Source organism: Lottia gigantea (genome assembly GCF_000327385.1).
Source record: "Lottia gigantea unplaced genomic scaffold LOTGIsca_25, whole genome shotgun sequence".
In the NCBI taxonomy this organism is placed as follows: domain Eukaryota; kingdom Metazoa; phylum Mollusca; class Gastropoda; family Lottiidae; genus Lottia; species Lottia gigantea.
This window is the reverse complement of record NW_008708752.1, coordinates 129,260-152,165: the sequence shown is the minus strand read 5'-3', so window position 1 is coordinate 152,165 and position 22,906 is coordinate 129,260. Positions and strand designations below refer to the sequence as shown.

The window sequence follows — 22,906 nt, the reverse complement described above, 5'->3', positions numbered from 1 at the left end:
GTTTGTGATTTTAGTCTGATTACATATTCCTGATGATATCTGGTGTCATGATCAGTGTCGAGCAAGATGTTTCTTACCTTAACCTTACATTATTCAAAACGCCTACTTCCTGACCAAACACCAATAGCATCTCCTGGTGTAGTTGACAATACAGGCAGATATTTTCGGTCGGCCAATAAACTCTTTCTCTGAATAAAGATAGAGGTATAGTAGCAGTAAACCTTTGAGAATGATCTTTCAGTGTCTCTTTGGGATTACTAGTTGAAATAAATGTTCATTATTAATCCTTGTCGTCATGAATTATATTGCGTAGCAAATCGATTTTACGTGGTTTTTATGCAATCGATTTTATTTTATTTTTCTTTCCGGGAACGTCTCTATAGCACAAACTGAAAATGGAAAAGTACTTTTTTTGTTTCGACCAAATTTTTTTTAAATGGACCCGAATAACAAATGAATAGCCTAATTGAAAATTTTGCTAAACTGGAAGTGATATATTGCATAATGTGCAAAAATTTGGTTTGGAGGCTGCAATGTAGAGCTTATTTGTGGACCGATTTACCTCGGGTTTTCTTTTTTATACCCTTGGTTACAAGATGTATTGAATGCAATAGACAAATTCTGAAAATTTGAAAATTTTTATAAAGAAATAAAATTGCATGATAAATTTCAAACCGGAAGTAAAGCCTGCGCCGTTACCCGAGAGTGGCGTATTTTCGTTAAATTTTTAATAAGTTCTCCATTTATTGTATGATTTTTTTTTGTGTCTTTCAAAGCCTTGTTACTTGAACAGAATTTTGAATTTCGAATTTATATTTTTTATGCAGGTTTGAAGTTTTTGAAAATCTAAAAGTCTATATCTTGTGACCTTCAATGTCCTCAAATTTTTCAGTGTAGACTGTCCTTGACCTCAGCTATCTATAGGTATCCTGATATTGGATGAAAAACATCAACTTTTGGATTTATAGCCCATGTCGCCAGAAGTCAACTCGTCAACACATTTTGATGAGAGAAGTCGTCGACATAAGTCATATGATCAAATTCCTATCACGGGTGACAGATCTGATTATCTATCGCTGTTGTTTTTGTCAATTGAGGATTATCGTGATGCGGTATAAATTAGTTCTACTATTTTTTAAAAATTTAGAATATTGAGGTGAAATTTCTGTAGTGTAATTATATAATTGAGTTATTTATCAGATACCCGAAATTGTAGGCTTAAAAGCTAACAGGCTAGAAGTTTCAAAAGGATTGAAAGGATAAGGTCTCGTTGCCACGCCCGGAGCTGTTTCCAGTTCTAGTTTTATTTGAAATGTTACTCCAGAACAACTCGCCCAATCACATAATGTTCCTGTTGACATCTTACCCAGTCGATCTTACCAGCAGTTGGACTGGTCGATTTAAATCAGGAATCAATGAATCAATTCTCCACGAACCCTCTTTCAAACTTGAATTTTTAAGGTGCCTTGAAGGTATCAAAAGACAGCATATGTATGAGTTGTTCCAGGTCTGTATTTGTTGTTAAAATTATATTGAACCAACAGTATCCTGTAGCATCCGAATATAATGGTATAGAAAGTATAAATGTCAAAGGATTGTTGTCAATGTAAACGATGTTCTTTATACCAACTGATGAAGTTTATACATGCTTCGTGTCAGCTGAATACCTATTTAGACCATCCCCGGTTATTGTAGGCATATTATCATAACAACCAAATAAAAATATAATTGAACATATGCAGCTGTTGTGTTTGCATTGTTGGCATGTTGAAATGTATAATGAATCATAACTAGATTACCTCAATGACTCACCTCAACTTGACAGATCCTATGGGCAGTCCAAATTCGGCCAGATGACCTTTTTAGTATGGTACTTATAGTGCAGCAGCATAGACCATGAATATGAAAGTATTGTACATTTTGTGATACAAACACCAAATTTGGCATAAAGTTACTTAAATATGTTGTGAACAGTTTTGTATGTGGAGCCACTTCTATCTGCATAAGACGCCATTTTGAATTTCAAAATGGCGACCATGGAAAATATTTTGTAGTTGATATTTCTGAATCTATATCAGCTATACACTTGTGTCAGCAGGTAATTCTGCATCTTTAGGGTCAAGGAATCCAATGGTTCATGTTTCAAGTGTGGCTATGTTGAATTTAGAAAAGGCGATCATTTAAGATCTATAAATGTCGATATTTCTGGATCTATGCCAGCTGTAAACCCTTTCTTGGTGTCTAATTGTACATTTTGGGGCTCAGGGAATACAATGGCTCAGGTTTCAAGTAGCTTCAAAAATGCGACATAATCATCTATAATAGTCGATATCTCTGGATCTATTTAAACTATAAATCCATTTATAATTGTAAACCCATTCCTAATGTTACATTTTGGTGGTCAAGGAATGCAATGATTTAAGTTTCAAGTAGCTGTAACTGCCGCCATGTTGAATTTACAAATGACGACCATCAATAGTGTTTTAGTATCAATATGTCTGGTCTCGGTCAACTATAAATCCGTGTACATACATGAGTGGATACAACTGTCGCCATGTTGAATTTCAACGGCAGCAAAGTCAAATTTATCTGCTTAACCTAACATTTTGTTATTCTTGAAATCAAAGCCACACAGGAGAGTGATGCCCCAAATACATGTCTTTCATGTCACTTTTGCGTCAGGTAGTGTTTTAATCGGAATGAAAAACCATTTTGAAGATTTGAGCACTGTCCTTCTGGTGCTACGCTTATTGAATGAAACAGCAGCCGAGATTCTGAAAAAAATGTCCTCAAAATTGGCAAAGAAAACTTCCACTCCTTTGCAATGGAGCGTTTGGTAGACAAATCAAAACCACTCAGTGATGTTATCAAGCGCAACAAGTCGCAAATACTGTATCACAATCTGTTATAGTGTGGAACAATGTAGGTACCTTAAATTTGACTTATCAGGTCCGATATCTGCAGCAACCTCCCTCATATGATAAGATCGGTTTAAAGGCCTGTCCAATATCAATCGCTTTGACGAATTACTTGGCATCCTGGTGAAAATTGGGAATAGACATTCGGCTGTTTCTGTTCTAAATCTAACATCTGCTGGAGATGGACATAAGCTGATTCCAAATATAAATTATGTCCTGTTGCAGCAAGATAAGGTAGCATTTGCTGTACAGATTGGAGATGTAGACTCCAATTACCGGTTCGTTCCGCTTTTACAAATTTCTTCAAGATATTCACCATTTGCATGTATTGAAGCCATAAGGCGGCCGTCGCAGACTGTTTTATCTTCGTTCTGATGTACTGGGAGATAGGTTCGTCTGCTATATCGGCGACGTAGGCTATCCCTTGGCAAAGACTGTCATATATATTTGGTACCAATTCCAAAGTGCTGTCGATTTTTTTCAGTGAGTCATTATTAGGTAATGTAAATTATTCTTATTATTTAATATACATATATATTAGGCTAATTATGAGTTACGAAATCATTTAAATATCGAAGCACATTTCGTAATAACTTCATTCTGACTTGGATCCAACCAAGTGACGAAATGTTCAATAATATCAAGATGAATCTGATTTTAGTGACAATTTGCGCAATTCTTCTAACACAAGGTAAGATTTTTCGATACTATTATCGATGTTTACTTCAAACCCTGATGTCAATGTGTGGCACATAAAACCTATGTTGCTATAGAACATGTACATGGACATTCTCTTGTTATCATTGATTATTTTTTGTTGCATCTGTCTCAGATATTCGGTTTTTTTTTTGCACAGATTCACGTCTTAAATGTTCAAATATGAACAGACAAATCAATACCGTGCACTGTCTGTAGCACACAAGGCGTCGGTTTAATGTCCCATCCGAACGAATATATCCGTCCTTCCGACCTGCATCACTGACAGGGGGAAATCGGATTGGAAAATCCAAAGGCATTATCTCGACCTGGGATAGAAATGTGACCTTCAGCAACCACCGAACTCACTGATCCACCGCAGCTCATGTAAGTATTGACAAGCAATGAGCCACGTTTCTGTCCTTCGGACGCTTCGATTGCGATGTTGCAATTTCAAAATCAAGAAGATGTGCTTAACAACCTAAGTTTAGCTTTCAATGCCAGGTCCCCGACTACGACTACGACCAACTATGGGCTTTGCAAAATGAAGGAATTCCACCGCTTGTTCCGCGCCAAGACACGGACAAGTGAAGCTGAAGAGTGTACTAACGTAGTAACAGCGTTCAATTATCGATCCTAATAATGCAGATCATGGTCAAACAAATATCGAACGTTACATTAAAAAGATGACACCAATTTTCGAAACATTAGTGATGATGCGCATGTTGAAGGGCGTTTTTAGTGCCAATAAATGCAAAGCATTTAGAAACCATCTATTTACACAGATTAATGTTTTTTTCTTGAGACATGTCGCGGGCCGCAAAAACATTACTTGTCGGCCGTAGGTTGCCCACCCATTAGTTTTTTGGTCAAATTTGTGAAAACTATACACAAAAATCTAGAGATATGTCCTTTAACGTATGAAAGTTTTAACAAAAAATATCTTGGCAGCGATTTTTTTTCAATAAATATTGCTGTAGGACATGACATTCGGGCAGTGATTTCAATTCTCAAATGAAATGAGTTATGAAATATTATTATAGCAAAATACAATAGGGCTACGATTCCAATACAAAAATACAGTTATAGGATAGTATATTCGGGCAAAGATACAATTTCATTATTAAATCTGAAAAAAACAGTGGCATTATTAGAAATTCAGGCAGAGTATTTATGAACAAAAGTGTAAAAACCTTCGGGCAAAATTTGATAAGAGAAATTGAAAAAGTTTCTGATTAAGAATTTTGGAAACGTGTAAAGCATGATCTGTCCAGATAAAGTTGTGATTAAAAATAGATTCCAAGAAATTTAAAGGGGGAAACTTTTTCTATATCTAAGTTATTGACAGTCAGTTTTAACGAATTGACCAATAGTTGCCTTCTCAGGAGGTTGTGATTAATATAGCTTTAGTTTTATTTACATTTATAATCATTGAATTAGTTTGGAACTATTTAACAACAGAAGTAGTCTCAGATTGATGTTTTAACAGTGGCTCAATAATTGATTTAGCAGCAGTGTAGACTGCTGTGTCCTCAGCAAACAAGTTACAATTGGAGGGCTATATGGAGTGAGAGATCATTTATAAATAAATTAAACAGAAGAGGTCCAAAAATAGATCTCTGTGACATAACATGACTTATATGTAGCTGAGAAGATAATGTACTATTGGCAAATGTAGATTGTATCCTGTTTGATAAATATTATTTCAAGAATCTATTGGAATTGAGAGAAAATTTATAGATATTACTTCTTTTAATTTGTAAATCGTGTTTGACCATATCAAAAGCTTTACGGAAATCGAAAAAAAAAACCTGTTAGTAAACCCTCATTAAGTGATTTATAAATATTATCAGAGATCTAAATCCGGACTGATATTTTTTACATCATATCTATTTATGAAATTGCTTTAATGACTGCAAATATGTCGGTGATATCGATATAAGTCGCTAATTGTTTGGATCTACTTTAGATCGTCATTTGTGAAGTGGTAACACTTTAGCAAGTTTGAAATTAGATGGAAAAATACATTGATCAATACACAAATTGAATATATGATTTAAAGAATAAGACAAAATTGGGGAACCGATCTTTAACTTAATACAGCTGCTGTGGGGCGTATGTTTACCTTGCAACTTATCTTTATAATTTGGATGGTTCTTATTATTAGGAATATGTACAATACATCCAAATTATTAGTAAGGCTCGTTTTGATTAAATATGAAAGTCAGGTGCGAGTTAGTTTAAATCGTGACATTTGCTCAAAATATGTGTCAGAAAGCAACGATCCTGTTTTATATACTCAATCAGGAGCACCGACATACAACATTAACCACCATTCAATTCAATGATTTATTACGTATTCCTTTATTCATATTTCCTCTTGGGTGGTGATTATATCTAGGAAGTAACCTGTGCAGCAAACTTCTATGTATATGTGCCTTTATTGATTTGATTTATATTTTCAGTATATGGCGATGATATATATGGAGAAGTCACATGTGATAATATTGGAGAGTTCTTTGTTGATGGTCAGGTTGTAGCAAGTTCAAACGATTGGAAAGTTGGTTCTCAGGTTTCTTTTCCGGATACTGCACATGTCCTGGCATTCGATTGCCTAGATGAAGGTGGGATCGGAGGAATTCGAGGCTCATTTAGTAGTGGCATGGTTACTGATTCGGCATGGAAATGCTCAACTTCAGACGATGAAGGCTGGAGTGGATTAGGGTAGGATTTATATTTCCCAAAAGATTTATATCTGGACTAGTCAGATGTGATCATGTTGGAAAATTCTTTGTTGATGGCGAGCTTGAAAATCGACTAAGTTAACGAGTTATTACATCTATTTAACTATTTTTGGCATTGAGTCAGACATTTTAGACCGTGGACTTACCTTTTGAATATATTTCCAGACATCAGACTCCAACTGGAAATGGTGTAGTGGAAAAATTTCCGAAATCCGCCATTAAATGATGTTTTTGTTCGATTTGCCTCAAAATTTCTGGGTGTATTCTTGAAAAAACTCCCAAACTATCTGTCGTTTCTGAAAGTCCTGATTCGAAAATTTTGTCACTGAATATACTGAATTATGATCAAAACTCTAACTTTTTAAATTTTTATTTGATTTTCACGAAACACGAGATGGGTAGAGACCACATTATCTATTATAAATAGTAAGAAAAATACCTCGGTCCTCTAGAAGTCATTTTTTGAATTTCGACTAAGTCTTTGAACAATTTCCTGTCAAAGTTTTTTTTCTACCAGGCCACATTTTAAGTAGTGATAACTTTTAACCACAAGCTTCCACAACCCCTTCTTCTGCGTCTCCTTTAACTAGATTGTCGTTTGTAATTTTGGTACGTTATATTTTGATTTATACGACTCTGAAAATGGGTAATTTGCATATTTTCCGTATCTTCAGGTGATTATATAACATTAACGTTGACTTTTTCATTATTGTAATGTACTTGACATAAGCTTTCTAAGAATATCTTTATTTTAGTCTATCTAAAAAGATTTCGAAATATGCATTATTGATTTAAGGTCATTTTCATATTGATATCGACTCTTGATTGAGTTCTAATTAACTTAGCGGAAAAAATCGAATAGATTCATAATGCCCTTTGTCACAGCTTTAAATAAATATATCAAATAATATGCATTATCAAAGTTTAAGAAAAAAATTGTAAAAAACCTATTAATTAAGAGAGTATTATAAGAGTTAAAAGGATTATGTAACATGTCAGGTCAGCAGTTCATAGAGGGTTAATGTGAAAATATTGTTGCCGACTCTAATTAATAATATTGGAGAGTTCTTTGTTGACTTGTGTTTGTTACTCTTCGTCCGTTTTGGAGTTAATATTTATTATCTAATTGCTAATTTGTGTCAATAACCACATCTCAGCATTGTTATTAATCTTAAATTAATGTTTATCTCTTAGATTTGATGATAGTGAATGGCAGAATGCGACAATACAGACACACAGCCAATGGGGAAACGAACCCACATCTATATCCAGTGAAGCTAAATGGATTTGGACTGCTGGTGATACTGCTGATAGACATGTTTTCTGCAGACGAAGATTACGCTCAGGTATGTCAAGAAATCATCATTTATAATCTATACTATATCTCACCAGACAAACCGCCTTTCACAGATTTTTGTAATGAACCTTTCAAATAACCAATGGTTTCTAGCTTTGCCCAGTGCTGTTGTAACGACATATGCAAATTAGCACGGCAGGGTATATATTTAGAAGCCCAAGAAGGTGATCTATGTACCAAATCATCCGAAATTAAATATAAGGCGTCTGCTGGTGGATTATTCTTGTAATAATCATTTGTAAATGAGATGGTAAATACAACATAAGAAACTGTAGGCCAAGTTTGTTTTATCTGGAACTGTTGTTGATGTAGGTTAAGTTCATTGAAGTACCAACCGTCGGTTGAGTTTTTACATGTATATTAGTTATACGATTCATTGTCTTCGTATAAAATGTCAATAAGGCTGGTATTAAACCGTAGCCACTCAACCACGCCGACCAGAAGTTTAGAAAATGCTGAAAATGTCAAAATATTAATTCAATAAATCATAGATTTCGATAGAAATGTCGCGGAATTTAAAGTGATTTTAATTCTGTAGTAAACAAGACAACCAACATGTATGTGTCAGAAAGCAACGATCCTGTTTTTATACACTCAATCAGTAGCACCGACATACAACATTAACCATTATTCCATGCAATGATGTTTCATCTATTATGTATTCCTTATGTAATCCTTTATTCATATTTTTCTTGGGTGGTGATTATCTCTACGAAGTAACATGTACAGCAAACCTAATATGATTTTACCTAATATTGATTTTGATTGATAGTTTCAGTAAATGGCAATGGTATATATGGAGAAGTCACATGTGATAATATTGGAGAGTTCTTTGTTGATGGTCAGCTTGTAGCAAGTTCAAATGATTGGCGAGTTGGTTTTCCGGTTGTTTTTCCTGCTAGAGCACAAGTCTTGGCATTCGATTGCCTGGATGAAGGTGTGATCGGAGGAATTCGAGGCTCATTTAGTAATGGCATGGTTACTGATTCGGCATGGAAATGCTCAACTTCAGACGATGATGGCTGGAGAGAATTAAGGTATGATTTATATTTCCCCCAAAAAAATTAGACTAGACGGATGTGATCATATCGGAAAATTCTTTGTTGATGGTGAGCTTGAAAAACGGCTACAAATGACTGGAAAGCCGATTATTCAGTTTCGTTCGTAGATACAGCACATGTCCTGACATTCGATTGTCTAAAAGCGAGGGGGGTGGGGGGGATTGGGGGCGCATGAATTAAGTGAGTTAACTGAAGATTTACGAGTTTTTACAGATTTCGACTCGAAGCTGTATTGTTATTGTTATATTTTTTATTTTTTTTATTTATTTATTTTTTCATATTGTTGTCAGAGTACCTTGCAAAAAGCGTAATACTGAGAACATTTTTGGCATTGAGTCGGACATTTCACACCGCGGAATAACCTTTTGAATATATTTCCAGACATCAGACTGGAAATGGTGTAGTGGAAAACTCCTTAATTTCAGAAATCCGCCATAAAATGCTTTTTTTGGTTCGATTTGCCTCAAAATTTCTGTGTGTATTCTTGAAATAATTTCCAAACAGTCTACCGTGTCGATATTTTGTCACTAACTTTTTATACTGAATTATGATCAAAACTCTAACATGTCAGAAAAAGGCCACAAATATCACAAATGTCAGAATATTCGGATTATGTTTTACAAAAACTTGCTAATTTGTGATTCAACAAAATTTGTACCATAAATAAATTCATTTTGTGCCTTTGCCGCATATGCAAATTCCTAACCATTTAGCTGCCATCTTGAAAAAAGCAAAAAATCTTAAAAAATTAATGCAGATTACATTTTTTTATCCATCGAACTTGTTATAAAATGTAAGTAAGAAAAATACCTCGGTCCTCTAGAAGTCATTTTTTGAATTTCGACTTTGTCTTTGCACAATTTCCTGTAAAAGTTTTTTTTTCTACCAGGCCACATTTATAGCTTCCATAAACCCCATCTTTAATTTAACTAGATTGTCATTTGTGATTTTGGTACGTTATCTTTTGATTTATACGACTCTGAAAATGGGTAATTTGCATATTTTCCGTATCTTCAGGGGATTATTTAACATTAACTTTGACTTTTTCATTATTGTAATGTACTTGCCATAAGCTTTCTAACAATATCTTTATTTTAGTCTATCTAAAAAGATTTCGAAATATGCATTATTGATTTTAGGTCATTTTCATATTGATATCGCCTCTTGATTGTGTTCTAATTAGCTAAGCGGAAAAATTCGAACAGATTCATAATGCCCTTTGTCACAGCTTTAAATAAATATATCAAATAATATGCATTAACAAAGTTTGAGAAAAAATTTGTAAAAAAAACCTATTAATTAAGAGATTATTATAAGAGTTAAAAAGATTATGTAACATGAAAATATTGTTGCGACTCTTGTGTAAGTTCTAACTTGGAGGAAAAGTCGAATAGAATAAAAATGTTCACAACTTTCAAACAATATATATATGAATATGTATAAATAAAATTTACCAAAATTTTTAGAATGGAATTATAGAGTTAAGAAGATTATTCACATTAAAGTAACATTTTAGAATTTGTCCGACATAGCATAAAAATATCAGGGAGAAAAATTTCTTTGTCGGTCAAAAACCACACCCAAACCTGTGTGAACAACAAGACTTTTAAGAATTGTGTGAAAGGAATGGACGAATGTAGCATCATTGTTGTACACTATTGCTGCCTTCAACACAATAATTCTTCTTAAATATCTAACGTCAATTTACTATTATTTTTTTTAATTTGTTCTTTGTTGTGGAAAGCTTTAAAGGATCGATTAATAGAATGACAATGACAAATAGAGAGACAACCGACAAAGAAATATTCTTGTTATTTCTCAGTGATTTTTTATGCTATTATTTCGGACAAATTTTAAAATGTTTACTTTATTGTGAATAAACCAAGTCGAATACATATAAATCTTATTCATTGAGGGATTAGTCAAACCATTTTAATGTCACACCTTTTATACCCTTGAAATTGTAATGGACTGGTTGTGTTTATGTTTTGACGGATGAGAAAAATATCCGTGTTGGGATGTATGGTCCACTGACTTGAGTTTGTTTACTCTTCATCCGTTTTGGAGCTAATATTGTTGATATTTATAATCTTATTGCTAATTTGTGTCAATAATCACATCTCAGCATTGTTGTTAATCTTAAATTAATGTTTATCTTTTAGATTTGATGATAGTGAATGGCAGAATGCCACTATACAGACACACAGCCAATGGGGAAACGAACCAACATCTATATCCAGTGAAGCTAAATGGATTTGGACTGCTGGTGATACTGCTGATAGACATGTTTTCTGCAGGCGAAGATTACGCTCAGGTATGTAAAAAAATCATCATTTATAATCTATACTGAAATTACTGTGGATTACTAAATCTCATCAGACAAACCGTCTTTCATAGATTTTTGTAATGAACCTTTCAAATAACCAATGGTTTCTAGCTTTGCTCATATACGAGCGCTGTTGAAATTCTAACGACATATGCAAATAAGCACAGCAGAGTATATATTAAGAAGCCCAAGAAGGTGATTTATGTGCCAAATCATCCGAAATCAAATGATTTCATTTGTAAATGAGATAGTAAATACATACATATCCTTGTACAACGTAAGAAACTGTAGGCTGGAACAGTAACTGTTGTTGATGTAGGTTAAGTTCATTGAAGTACCAACCGTCGGTTGAGTTTTTACATGTATATTAGTTATACGATTCATTGTCTTCGTATAAAATGTCAATAAGGCTGGTATTAAACCGTAGCCACTCAACCACGCCAACCAGAAGTTTAGAAAATGCTCAAAATGTCAAAATAATAATTAAATAACTATAACTCTTTAGTTTCGGTGCCGAATAAGAAAAATTAGTGTTTATTGTATTAACCTTAACCATTTTCTGATCATTTTCTACGTCCAGTTAGGTCAGTTGGAGAGGTTTTTTCTGATTGGGATTTTATACCAGGCATTTGTAATAAAGATAATATTTTTTTGTTTTACAGCAACCTCAAAAAAGGTGAAAACATTTGAATCTGTGCAATAAATGGAACTCGTGGCTAATGGTGCCGTAACGTAAAGTTCTGAATAAAATGATTTAACGATAATAGACTCTTCAATAGATATCTTACTATTTCTGAAGAAAATGACTCAAAAATTTATAATGTTTCCTTAGTCTACAGAGAAAGAAAAAATGACACGCTTTGGCAAATTTGAACCTAACATTACCGGTAATATATATATTTGATCAGCCAATCCAAATTGCAATACGTATCCACCACACAGCAAACCTTTCTTGTGAATATTCAACCCAGTTATATTGATTATACCATGAGCCCAAAAACAGAATGTGGATGAGATTGAACCTCTGTGTGTTTATGGTAATTCTTTACTAAGTTACCAAAGTAATCTATGGCTGAATATTCACGAGAAAGGGATGCGGTGTTTTTTTTTCCTGTAGCCATTTTAAATCGTTGGCTACCGGCAATTCCCAAGGAGGCCCAAACCAATACCGATTTTCGCTGATTTAAAAAAAGCTCAGAATAAAGTCTGTGGCATTGATAAACACGCAAGAGGTCAAAGCACCAATTGTAGCATGGAGAGACTTTCAAATTGTATGTAATAGGAACACTTCTGTTACTTTATAATGCTTGATGAGGGATACAACAGTAAAGTAAAGGTCCCTGTGCCATTGTTGGTAGGCTAGAAAAAGGATTTGTTCCCCTAATCCCCTAATTTCTAACAGATTTTCGCCCCAAAATATGTGTTGTATTGTCAATTCACTATGTAGGCTGTATTATGGCATATATTGTTTTCAATACAACATGGACTCACTCCAGTAATTCATTTGCCATCTGTTTCCATGATAAATCTGAAAATTCAACCTCCCATAACCTTTTCTAGAAATCTCGTTAAAAACTATCCAATAAGTCACCTGACCAATACTTATCAACAAATCAATATATAATGACCATTAGAATTTTGAACCAGTCAAATTGAAAGTAGACCACTGCCGGATATCAACACACAGTTGCTCACAAAACCACTATTTTTAGAAATAGCCTTCGCCTATAAATCTAACATCATCTCACAAAATCTGAAAGAAAATGCAATTTAAGACATCAATTCCAATTCTAGATCAAAATTAGTCAAAATAGGCATGCAAAAAACCCAAAACTGAGAGAAAAAATAGCACTACATTCGCACTGATATATTGTAAACTCATATTATGTAAACTCTTGTTAGAGGGACCTCCCTTAGTTGTTGATATGTAGTCCAAGAAGAGAAACCACGTTAATTTTAAACTGCTTCTTAATTCATATGCTCAGTGGCGTCGTCGTCTTTGCTTTTAAAAAGGTGTAACGGGCGACTTTTTTTTAGTTTTTTTAAACACTGCAGCCTACCCAATATACTTGACAAAGATCTCATTGTTATAGATTATCACACCAAATTTAATTAAAATCAAATAAAAACTGTAGTTTCTATTGTGTTCACAAAGAGATTTTGACACGTTTTTACTAAATCAAGGGCAATAACTCAAAAACCGTTCATCGTCAATATGAATAATCACACCACAAACTGTAGTCTCTATCGTGTGTACAAGACAATTGTGGATGGACAGGGGCGAAGACAATATGCGTCACAATATAATGTGGGCGTATAAAAACGAAAATTGAATACATCTAAACCTTTAAAAACTGGCGATACGGATTATTTCTTATATTTTTCAAATGTCTTATCAACGCTAATTTTCTACACCAAAATAAAATCAAATTTCTTCGGTGAAAATCTTTTGAAGCATTCTTCAACTTGGACAATTTAAAAGGCAGATGCAACATTGAATTTTTGAAAAAAGATGTGGTTAATATTTTTGTAATTATACAGTTAAAAAGCTGAATAAAGCTGGAAATTACAGAAATACAGAAAAAACAATGCACACGATTCAACTGAAAACAAAGCTATCATCATTTCCAGGCCGTTATTACCATCAACTGTTTTTACCAACGACCGATGACAATATTAATGACATTCTGGAAGTAATGATAGTCTAAACTTCTGTCAGCAGTATTATTCTATTGAATTTTCAGGATTAAAACAGATATTTCGACTTTTTAATTATCTTTGTATGCTTCAATGTTTGGGTCACAGTGTGTTAACATATGTCAAAATGATTGTAAATAATGATCATGTACATTTGCTTTTCGGCAGTCGGCATTTTCGGGGATAGTTTGGGTCTTTATTGTGCTTTAATAGTCTTAAGAAATACTAAAACGCATGAAAATCGCATAATCCCTTCAAATATACCCCAAACTAGAAATTTCACTGTCTATTCCTATATATGTGTTTTCTATATATGGCATAGTCTGACTTAAATTCGAGTCAAATTTGTAACTTTCAAACGTGAATAATTATGGATACACATGGATTTGAAGACTCAAAGGGCTGCCCCTCCTTTGGCTTCACCACTGGTCGTTTAGGGTGATGTATTATTAGCTTATGATAATATTCACTCTTTGGATTCTCATAGCGTTTCTAATACAAGGCACCGCCACAGGAAAGTGTTTTTTATATTTTCTTTTAAAAAACTAACCCCTATCCTGTTACGTGGAATATCATCAGAGGAATAATTTGAATTATGCCTTATGGACTCTCCCAAACTATGAAATTCCCCTAAATTAATCTTTATTCTATATTTGTGAGTAACTCGATATGCAACCTACGTTGGCCTTGTTTATGAGCTTATATTTATAAGTAGAGATTAAATAAAACTGGTTTAGTGTGCGCACCATTTTTAAAGGCTATAAAACAAGATTTTTACGGTAAGACTGAAGTTTGATTTTTTTTTTTTAATTAACTGAATACATGTACTTGATACAGTAATTGCGATAATTAATAATCTATCTTCGTCATTTCCTTCCCTGAAAACAATCACAACTGCAAGTGTTCAGTTGCATGGAGTCGTCGAAAATCTACGTTATTTTATTCCTAAACAATTGTCATTTTGTACATGAACATTATTCAGCATAAGTATAGCTTGGTGTTCATAAACAATTGTCATTTTGTTCATGGTGTTATCCAGCATAAATAGCATGGTGTTCATAAACAATTGTCGATTTGTTCATGGTGTTATCCAGCATAAATAGCTTGGTGTTCATAAACAATTGTCATTTTGTTCATGGTGTTATCCAGCATAAATAGCATGGTGTTCATAAACAATTGTCATTTTGTTCATGGTGTTATCCAGCATAAATAGCATGGTGTTCATAAACAATTGTCATTTTGTTATGGTGTTATCCAGCATTAGTAGTATGGTGTTCATTAGTATGGTGTTTATATATAAACAGTTGTCATATTGTAGTTACGGGCCTGATAGCATTCCAGACAAAGGTTTCAAAATTTACCTATTACAGTGGATAGAACCCAAATTTAGTTACAATATTTAACTAATCAACCAATCTTGGTCGCATAATTCACAAAACACATAAAGATCATCTTCCTGACATAATAAACCGATTTGGCTGAATGGCCAGGAATAGTGTTTTATTTATCATTGTAAATATTTTTTGTAAATCTTCCTTTAAGTATTAGATTACTTTAACTATCTCGTGACTTTGTTAATGTGACTAATATACCCTGTAAGCGAACAATTACTACAACCAATTTCTCGTGAAATTAAAACTGTGACTAACATACTCTGCAAGTGAACAATTGCTGTACAACAAATTTATCTCGTGACTTTATTGCTGTGACTTATATAGCCTGTAAGTGAAGAATTACTATCCACTTTATCTCGTGATTTTATTACAGTGACTAATATTGCATGTAAGTGAACAATTACTACAACCAATTTATCTCGTGACTTTATTTCCTTGACTAATCTACTCTTTGAGTGTAATGCTGTATTACTCAGTAATCTTGTGACCGTTATTGAGATTGATTTAACATGTAACCATGTTACTGTGACTTATTTACATTGAGAATGTACTACTGTGACGTATTTACCTTGTGACCATGTCACTGTGACTAATTTACCTTGTGACCTTGTTTCTGTGACTAATTTACCTTGTGACCGTGTTACTGTGAATTATTTACCTTGTGAATGTATTACTGTAACTTATTTACTTGTGGCCGTATTACTGTGACTACCCTGTGACGGTGTTTCTGTGACTAATTTACCTTGTGACCGTGTTACTGTGAATTATTTACCTTGTGAATGTATTACTGTGACTAAATTACCTTGTGAGCGTTTAACTGTGATTAATTTACTATGGTTTTATTAACCTTTCTTGTATCATGGAAGTGTGCGATTTGATTGTACCCTAGCGAATACAGCCAATCAAAGCCCTCAACAGATAGACTTAAGCGATTTGATAGAGTCTCTTTGGTCTACATTGTATGTTTTGACAGAAGGGAATAAACTTTATTTTTATTCCATACAAAAATTTTACAAGAAAATGCCTAGTGATGTCAAGATATTGGAAAAGTTCGTTCATTTTTATTCTATTACCATGACCAAAGTTTAAATGAAATACGCAAAGTTCCAAATTTATAATTATGTCTACTTGATACTTACAAATTTCCGTCAATGTTCGATTTTCCAGATGGAAAGACCGTTCATTGTTAAAAATGTTCGTGATAAAGTGAGACACACATTGGACATTTTGTCAGATTCTGACCAAGATGAAGATAACATGTAAGTTATGTAGTTTAAGTTTCTTCCAGTACAGCAACCTGGGTAATATAGAATGTCTTGTTCATAGTTTATAGGTATGGGGATTGCTTTTAGTCTAAACTTTGCTAGATTCGCAAAGATGGATATATTTGTAGATCAGTCATACCATCATTATCCCCTTACACCATTTATATCACGTCTGCAGTTCCGTCAATTTATTTTTAACGAATGTTATCTCTGAGGCGCGGAAAACCTCAACAAAACAGGGCTTAAGGTTTTCTGACCCTAATCCAGCCGACTGACAAAATATAACAGAACCGATGTTTCCGACTTCTTGAACCCCTAACAATGTTTACCTTTTTTGTAACAAAATTGAATTCTTTAAATATAAATACTTTTCTTGGAATTTTTAAAAAAAATAGAAAATAAAGTATATGATCGACTGTGTGCTTTGCGATAGATCTTAACCTTAGAAGTTGAGGCACAATTTTTTTCTAAAAAGATTTTCCTTATCAGTGATTATAAATTCCGTAATCAGCGTTGCCGACTGGTTAATTAATGTATTTATTATTACTACTTCAGAGAGACCAACAATTCTTGGCAAGACCAAATAGATGGTGATTTGTGTGAAGTGTTTGAGTCACTATCAGAAAGGTTATTTTAATTTCGCACTTTTATACTGAACCTGGTTGCTCTTTAAAGGAATAGCTGTGCCATTCTTTTGAATAATCGTACCTTAGTCTCAAATTTTCATGGGATGCAACAAATTTGAGCCAAGATTATGACTGACGGTTCAAATTCGTCATAATAAGCTAGAAAATGTGTTGTGTTGTATATGCTTTCTTCTATCGCTACTATTGGAATATTATCATTTTGTTTTCACAGCTCTGATGATGCGTCCATGTATTCTGTTTCGTATCCAAGTGATGATTTCGAAGAAAGTTCCGATGACAACATAAGTCAAATTGAAGAAAGGTTGGTAAATGTCTTATTTTAAACCATCAGTGTCACCTATCTTTTTTAGGGGAATAAATATTTTGTGTCAATCTCTTTATTTACCTTATTTATGATAAAAAAGAAATTTTCTACAAAAAATTGTCCACGGTCTCGCTGATATTGGTTATCTATCGTATTTTTAATAGACACTCTTTTTTTCAAAAAATAAATGTCCATGGTCTCGCTGATATTGATTGTCAGACATTAACTTCTGATTTTATTGCCATCCGTAAATTGATATTTTTTGGGTAACTTTTGACGACTGCGGTACATTCTCTAATCAGGAAAGGGATTTTTTCAGATTATTAATGCCCTTAAAGTTTCAACAATATATGACAAAATTTTATAAACATATTCTTAAAAATAGTGGAACTTTTCGATTACAGTTAAATTTATAATATGTATTTCCCCAATCAACATGGTTTTCATAATCAGAATGTACTCTTTATCTTCTTTTTAACAATATAAGACATAATGCAATAAAATGATAGCAATGCATTTTCTTTTCAATATTTTGCGAATTAAGTTTTGGTATTATGATGATTGACAACTGGGAAATAAAACTGTTAACTTTTTGTTTCTGGTTGTGAAATCAGTCAGACAGATTAATCTGTAATTCTTCATGTCTTTAAAAACAATATTTATTCAATTTTTTTTTGCAAAATTGTAACTAGTAATAGTGAAAAAAACATTCATTTAGAGCTGTGCGTATATGCAAATTATTTTACTATTAGAATTTTTATGCGAAGAATCGCTGAGGTCAAAACCCGAATGGTGCAAATTGAATCTTTCTTAGCTTTCTTAGGTGAACATACACACTAAGCAAACCACTTTAAAAATCCCTTCAAAAGTAATTTCATCGTATTTTTTTCCAAATTGAAGCAAAATATTCAAAGAACTGAAGCTCCATTCAGAAATTGCTGTGATTGTACTTGAAGAAGATGCACAGAGATACCAATCTAACGATATCACATTCGTCAGATGGACTGCTGAAGATCGAAAAATGAACCAAATACCTCTCACTGAAGATGATTTTGAGATAACAGACATCTACCGAACAACAGGTTTATTCACCGCAACAGAGGTATCAGTGGAAGTTAAAGTAAATCTACCCAAAACACATATTTCTCATCATGCTATTTTTGAATATTTTCTATTAGTTGAAACAGACAATAGATGGCTTACCCTTCCTTCCACATTGACCACTTCAGTAAGTATTTGTAAAGAACTGCCAAAAGCAGGCCCATAGCTACAGGGGCAAGGAAAAAATGAAATTCGATATCGAAAAAAATGACAACCGACCAATTCCATTACTGCAACGAAACTCCTCCCCCTTCCCCCACTCCGAGCAATCAAATCTGGCTACGAGTCTGACCAATGGAAGAACAAATAACTTACTTAGCATGCGTAGTTTTGTTCAAAACATTAAATATTTGGAAGCGTATTCTTATTGTGTGTATACATTTGTTTAGAGCTAAATTATTGATATCTTAATGCTCGGTAAATAAAATACTTCTTCAACTACTCAAGCGATATAATCATATCCAGCTAGCAAGTTGATTTTTTATCGACCTGCAGTATACTCCACGCCTCAAAGCAAGTTCTAGAATAGGTACATTACTTGCTCAAACTCTCTTTTCGTTATTAATTGTAAAACTCTCTTTTCGTTATTAATTATTCAATTAACTAGACTGAACGGACACAATTCGACCCACATAATAATTTATATTTTAAGAACGGTACCTCATTGACCAAACTACCAGATTATATGGAGATATCGTCAATATGTGCTATAGCCAGAAGGATAAGTGAAAAGGTAACAGTTACAGAAGAAGGTTTTGAATTCGTTTCCGAACTTGACACCAGACTGAAATTGGATTTCCCCAAGGGGGCTGTTGATCACAATACAGACATAGAAATTCAGGTAGATAATTATCAACATACGAAACAACATTTTTTTGGAGCATTTTGACCTTTTAACCAAACCGTCTACATATAAATACTCGTAGTCCTGCACGACCAGCCTCTGATATTTTAAATTACCAGGACCACGCGATCACGTAAAAATATTGACATAGCTCTTGTAAATAATGGTCGCCTTTCATTACCGTGATATGTTGCAGAGCGGTTAGCGTTTGTTTATTTATGTAGCTCTGTGAGTTGTGTGAATGTTTGGTTTAACCCAAGCCAAAGAAACCATTACCACTACGATCAAACCTTAAAGAAAACTGTCCGAGTTATTTCATGCTGACATTTCAAGTTTGTTTTCAATGTTTTCCTAACCAGTATTTATATTGTAGATATTACCAATAGATCAAGAGAGGGTCCGCGAATTAAAAGAATATAATCCCAAACTGTTTAATACCATCCTTAACATGTCTGATGTTGTAAGTGTAAAATATGAACATACCAAAGATTTTAATAAAAATGTAAAAATCCAGCTTCCAATGTCTTCAACCATACCCAATGAAGACGATTTTCAACCACTATTTATCCGATGGAATGGAACTCAACCTGAAATATTGAATGATATTTTATCAGAAGTAGAACCTGATGTTTATTCTACAGCAGTATCACATTTCTCAGAGTAAGTATTTCTCTTACCCTTGCTCCCAAACCCTAGTAATTTAAAACCTTATATTTTATCCAATGATTAGATCCCTGATAAACATTCGGATACTAATACCTTAGAATCGAAGCACACCACGAGGTACCCCGACAAATCCGACCCTAACGAGTTCCTCCGAAGTGATATCCGGATGAGACAATGTCGATATTCATGAGAGTTGCTAAATGGTCGCCAGTTTATAAGAATTTTCACCATGACAAAAGCCCAATCAGGCATAATCTTTGGTATCTATACAAAGCTGAACTATGAATGAGTCGATCAGATATTGCCATATATTCTGCGATGTTCCCGTGCCTCACACGGTACCAATATACTGCCAAGGGGTATGTTCAGTTATGTCTACCCATCGACTGTATTTTGGTACCGTGTGGGGCACAGGGACATTGTGGTACACTGGCAATGTCGTGATCAACTTATTAATGGTTCAGCCTTTGTATAGACACCAAAAGTTCTGCGAAATTGGGCTTTTGTCATGGTGAAAATTCTCAAAAACTGGCGACCATTTAGCAATTCCCATGAATATCGACATTGTCCCATCCGAATATCACTTCGGAGGAACTCGTTGGGGTCGGATTTGTCCAAAAACTAGCGACCCAAAATTGAAAACCCATGAAAATCGACAATATACTTCTGGCGCTAAACCCAGCTCTGATATCATCTGATACCATCATCGGAGGAACTGGATAGGGCAGATTTGAGGGAAGCAAAGAAACCGCTTAATATATTTGAAATAATTTCAGTGCAGCGGTGGTGATAGCAAACAGACATACAAGAATAGAAGATACCTTATATGCAGTTGAAATTATATCGGGAAAATCTGAAGCTTGTAACATTTTAACTTTTTACACTTTTGGAATACTCGGAAGACAGCCAAGTTTGTGGGTAGAATTGGTTCTATCAAAAAATAAAGATGAAATCAGGAAGAAAAGAGAAGCAGAAGGTCTCACAGAACTACCATACAGTTATTCACCTGATATGCAAATTAAGAACCAGGAGCGTGTACATGTAGCACTTAAACTCAATATAGAGTTCCCTCCAGGATTATGCAAGTCTACATTTTATCTGAAGTTCGACAAATTTTGTCAATCAAATCATTTTATTTTCCCAATTGTCCAGAAAAGTAGGATGTGTTCGCCGCATTATGTGGCTATTGAATATGAATTTTCAAAGTCCAAAGAAATTCATCCAGTACATTTTGATCCTGTAACAATGAAGAAAAATCTTTTGGTACCAACAAAGAACCAGGCGCAAGAGTCATTGACGCAACCAAGCGATGATAGAAAACAAACACAAAGACAGAATACAGGTTTTGGTATTGAGAGGAAAGGACCTAGAATTGCTTGGTCTGACCAATCTTCCAAAAATACCACCAGGACGAATCAAGGACAAATTCATAGTCATACCAATCTGTTGCATCGACAAACGACAAAACTGTCTGGTAATATTTCGCTACCTTCAGCACAACTTGCTAGATCTTCCCAGTCTCCCCAAAACACGAGAGGTCTAAATCAAGGAAAGATTAAATGTAGTGAAAGCAGCCAGCTGAATCGGGAAATGACACGTCAGCCCAGTTATTTTTTGAAACCACCACTTAAGCTCTCCCTACCCTCTGACCAAACAGAAACTAAGTCTTTTGAAGGTAAAATTTGATTACGACATATCTTGTAAGACCACATAGGTGGTTATCATACAATCGTATTGGGCTGTGACTCATCATTTTGTTTCATATATTTTCTTTCATTAAGAGAGTCAAGAGTCGCTTCACTCCTGCTTGCCTGTTCACGAATCTACTAAGTACAAGGTCCGTCATCGTCAGAATGTGAAACAACCCAAATTTTTATTAACGTTCCTGTCTATTATATAGGATAAAATCTGACTTCTGGCTTCGATTGTTCAGCATAAATTAACTAGATCTAGCGAACTGGGCACACGTTTTACTAGTGCCCATAAATGGCGAACCTTGTATTTGTAATAGGGGTAGATTATCTGAATGTCATTTGTGTTTTTCAGATCCAATGTTTTCTGAAAAAAGCATGATGATGCTGGCCAAAACCTATGGTAATGCAACTGGTAAAGAACTTGCCATTTGTTTAGGATTCTCCCATGCAGATATAACAATTATTAGCGACAAAACCAATGGATTTGATGCAAACTTTGTTGTATTAGTTAAGTGGTTACAAAAAACTAAGAGTCATCGTCAAGAGAGATACGGGCTTCTTAAAAGAGCTTTCCAAAGCATTGACAGAGGAGATTTAGTAGAGTTGACTGAGAGAGTTAGACTTGAAAATCGTGGTTTTACGAATACAGACAAACCATAGATCTAAAAAAAATCTTCTCAAATCTTTCTAAAATCAACCAGTATAACGGAACCACATCGAGTGATGTCTAGAATTGTGACCAGTTTCTAAAAAAAAAACATCATTACAACTTGATAACGATGAAGTCTGCAGCCAGCCCTTGAGCTTGAGTGGAAAAATGTATATTGTACCATATTATTGCCCAAAGATAAACTCTATTGAAAATGGGAAACGTAAAATATCGGATCCTTAGTTCTTAGTTTATTTATTCTAAAAGGCACAATTATGTACAGATTTAACCAAAACTTGGAATTAGGGTGACAATGTTAATGACATTCTGGAAATGAAGATTGTCTAAAACTACGCAGTATCTTTTTGTTAAAATTGTAGGACAATCAGAAATATTTGAAATTGATCCACTGTAAAATATCTATACTACTATGTATTTTCTTTGTTTGGTTGTCAGCATTTGTATATTTATTGAATAGATTGTAGTTTTGTGTTTCTAAAAATTCTTATATGCCCACAATGCTTGTCGCCTGGTTGTTGTTTT

At 34.0% G+C, this 22,906-nt stretch overlaps 2 protein-coding genes across 2 annotated transcripts; both read left to right on the top strand.

Annotated features, from left to right (window-relative positions):
- Window positions 1-3,563: 3,563 nt before the first annotated feature.
- LOTGIDRAFT_160410 (hypothetical protein) lies at window positions 3,564-11,805 on the top strand (the record flags this gene model as incomplete). The annotated part of the gene is made up of 6 exons (XM_009055559.1): window positions 3,564-3,609; window positions 6,080-6,338; window positions 7,553-7,704; window positions 8,494-8,752; window positions 10,939-11,090; window positions 11,765-11,805. 6 exons carry the CDS (start codon window positions 3,564-3,566, stop codon window positions 11,803-11,805), a joined length of 909 nt encoding a protein of 302 aa, XP_009053807.1.
- A 4,555-nt stretch (window positions 11,806-16,360) lies between these two features.
- LOTGIDRAFT_160409 (hypothetical protein) lies at window positions 16,361-22,374 on the top strand (the record flags this gene model as incomplete). The annotated part of the gene is made up of 7 exons (XM_009055558.1): window positions 16,361-16,452; window positions 17,317-17,406; window positions 18,310-18,637; window positions 19,163-19,351; window positions 19,728-20,014; window positions 20,797-21,695; window positions 22,067-22,374. 7 exons carry the CDS (start codon window positions 16,361-16,363, stop codon window positions 22,372-22,374), a joined length of 2,193 nt encoding a protein of 730 aa, XP_009053806.1.
- Window positions 22,375-22,906: the final 532 nt, after the last annotated feature.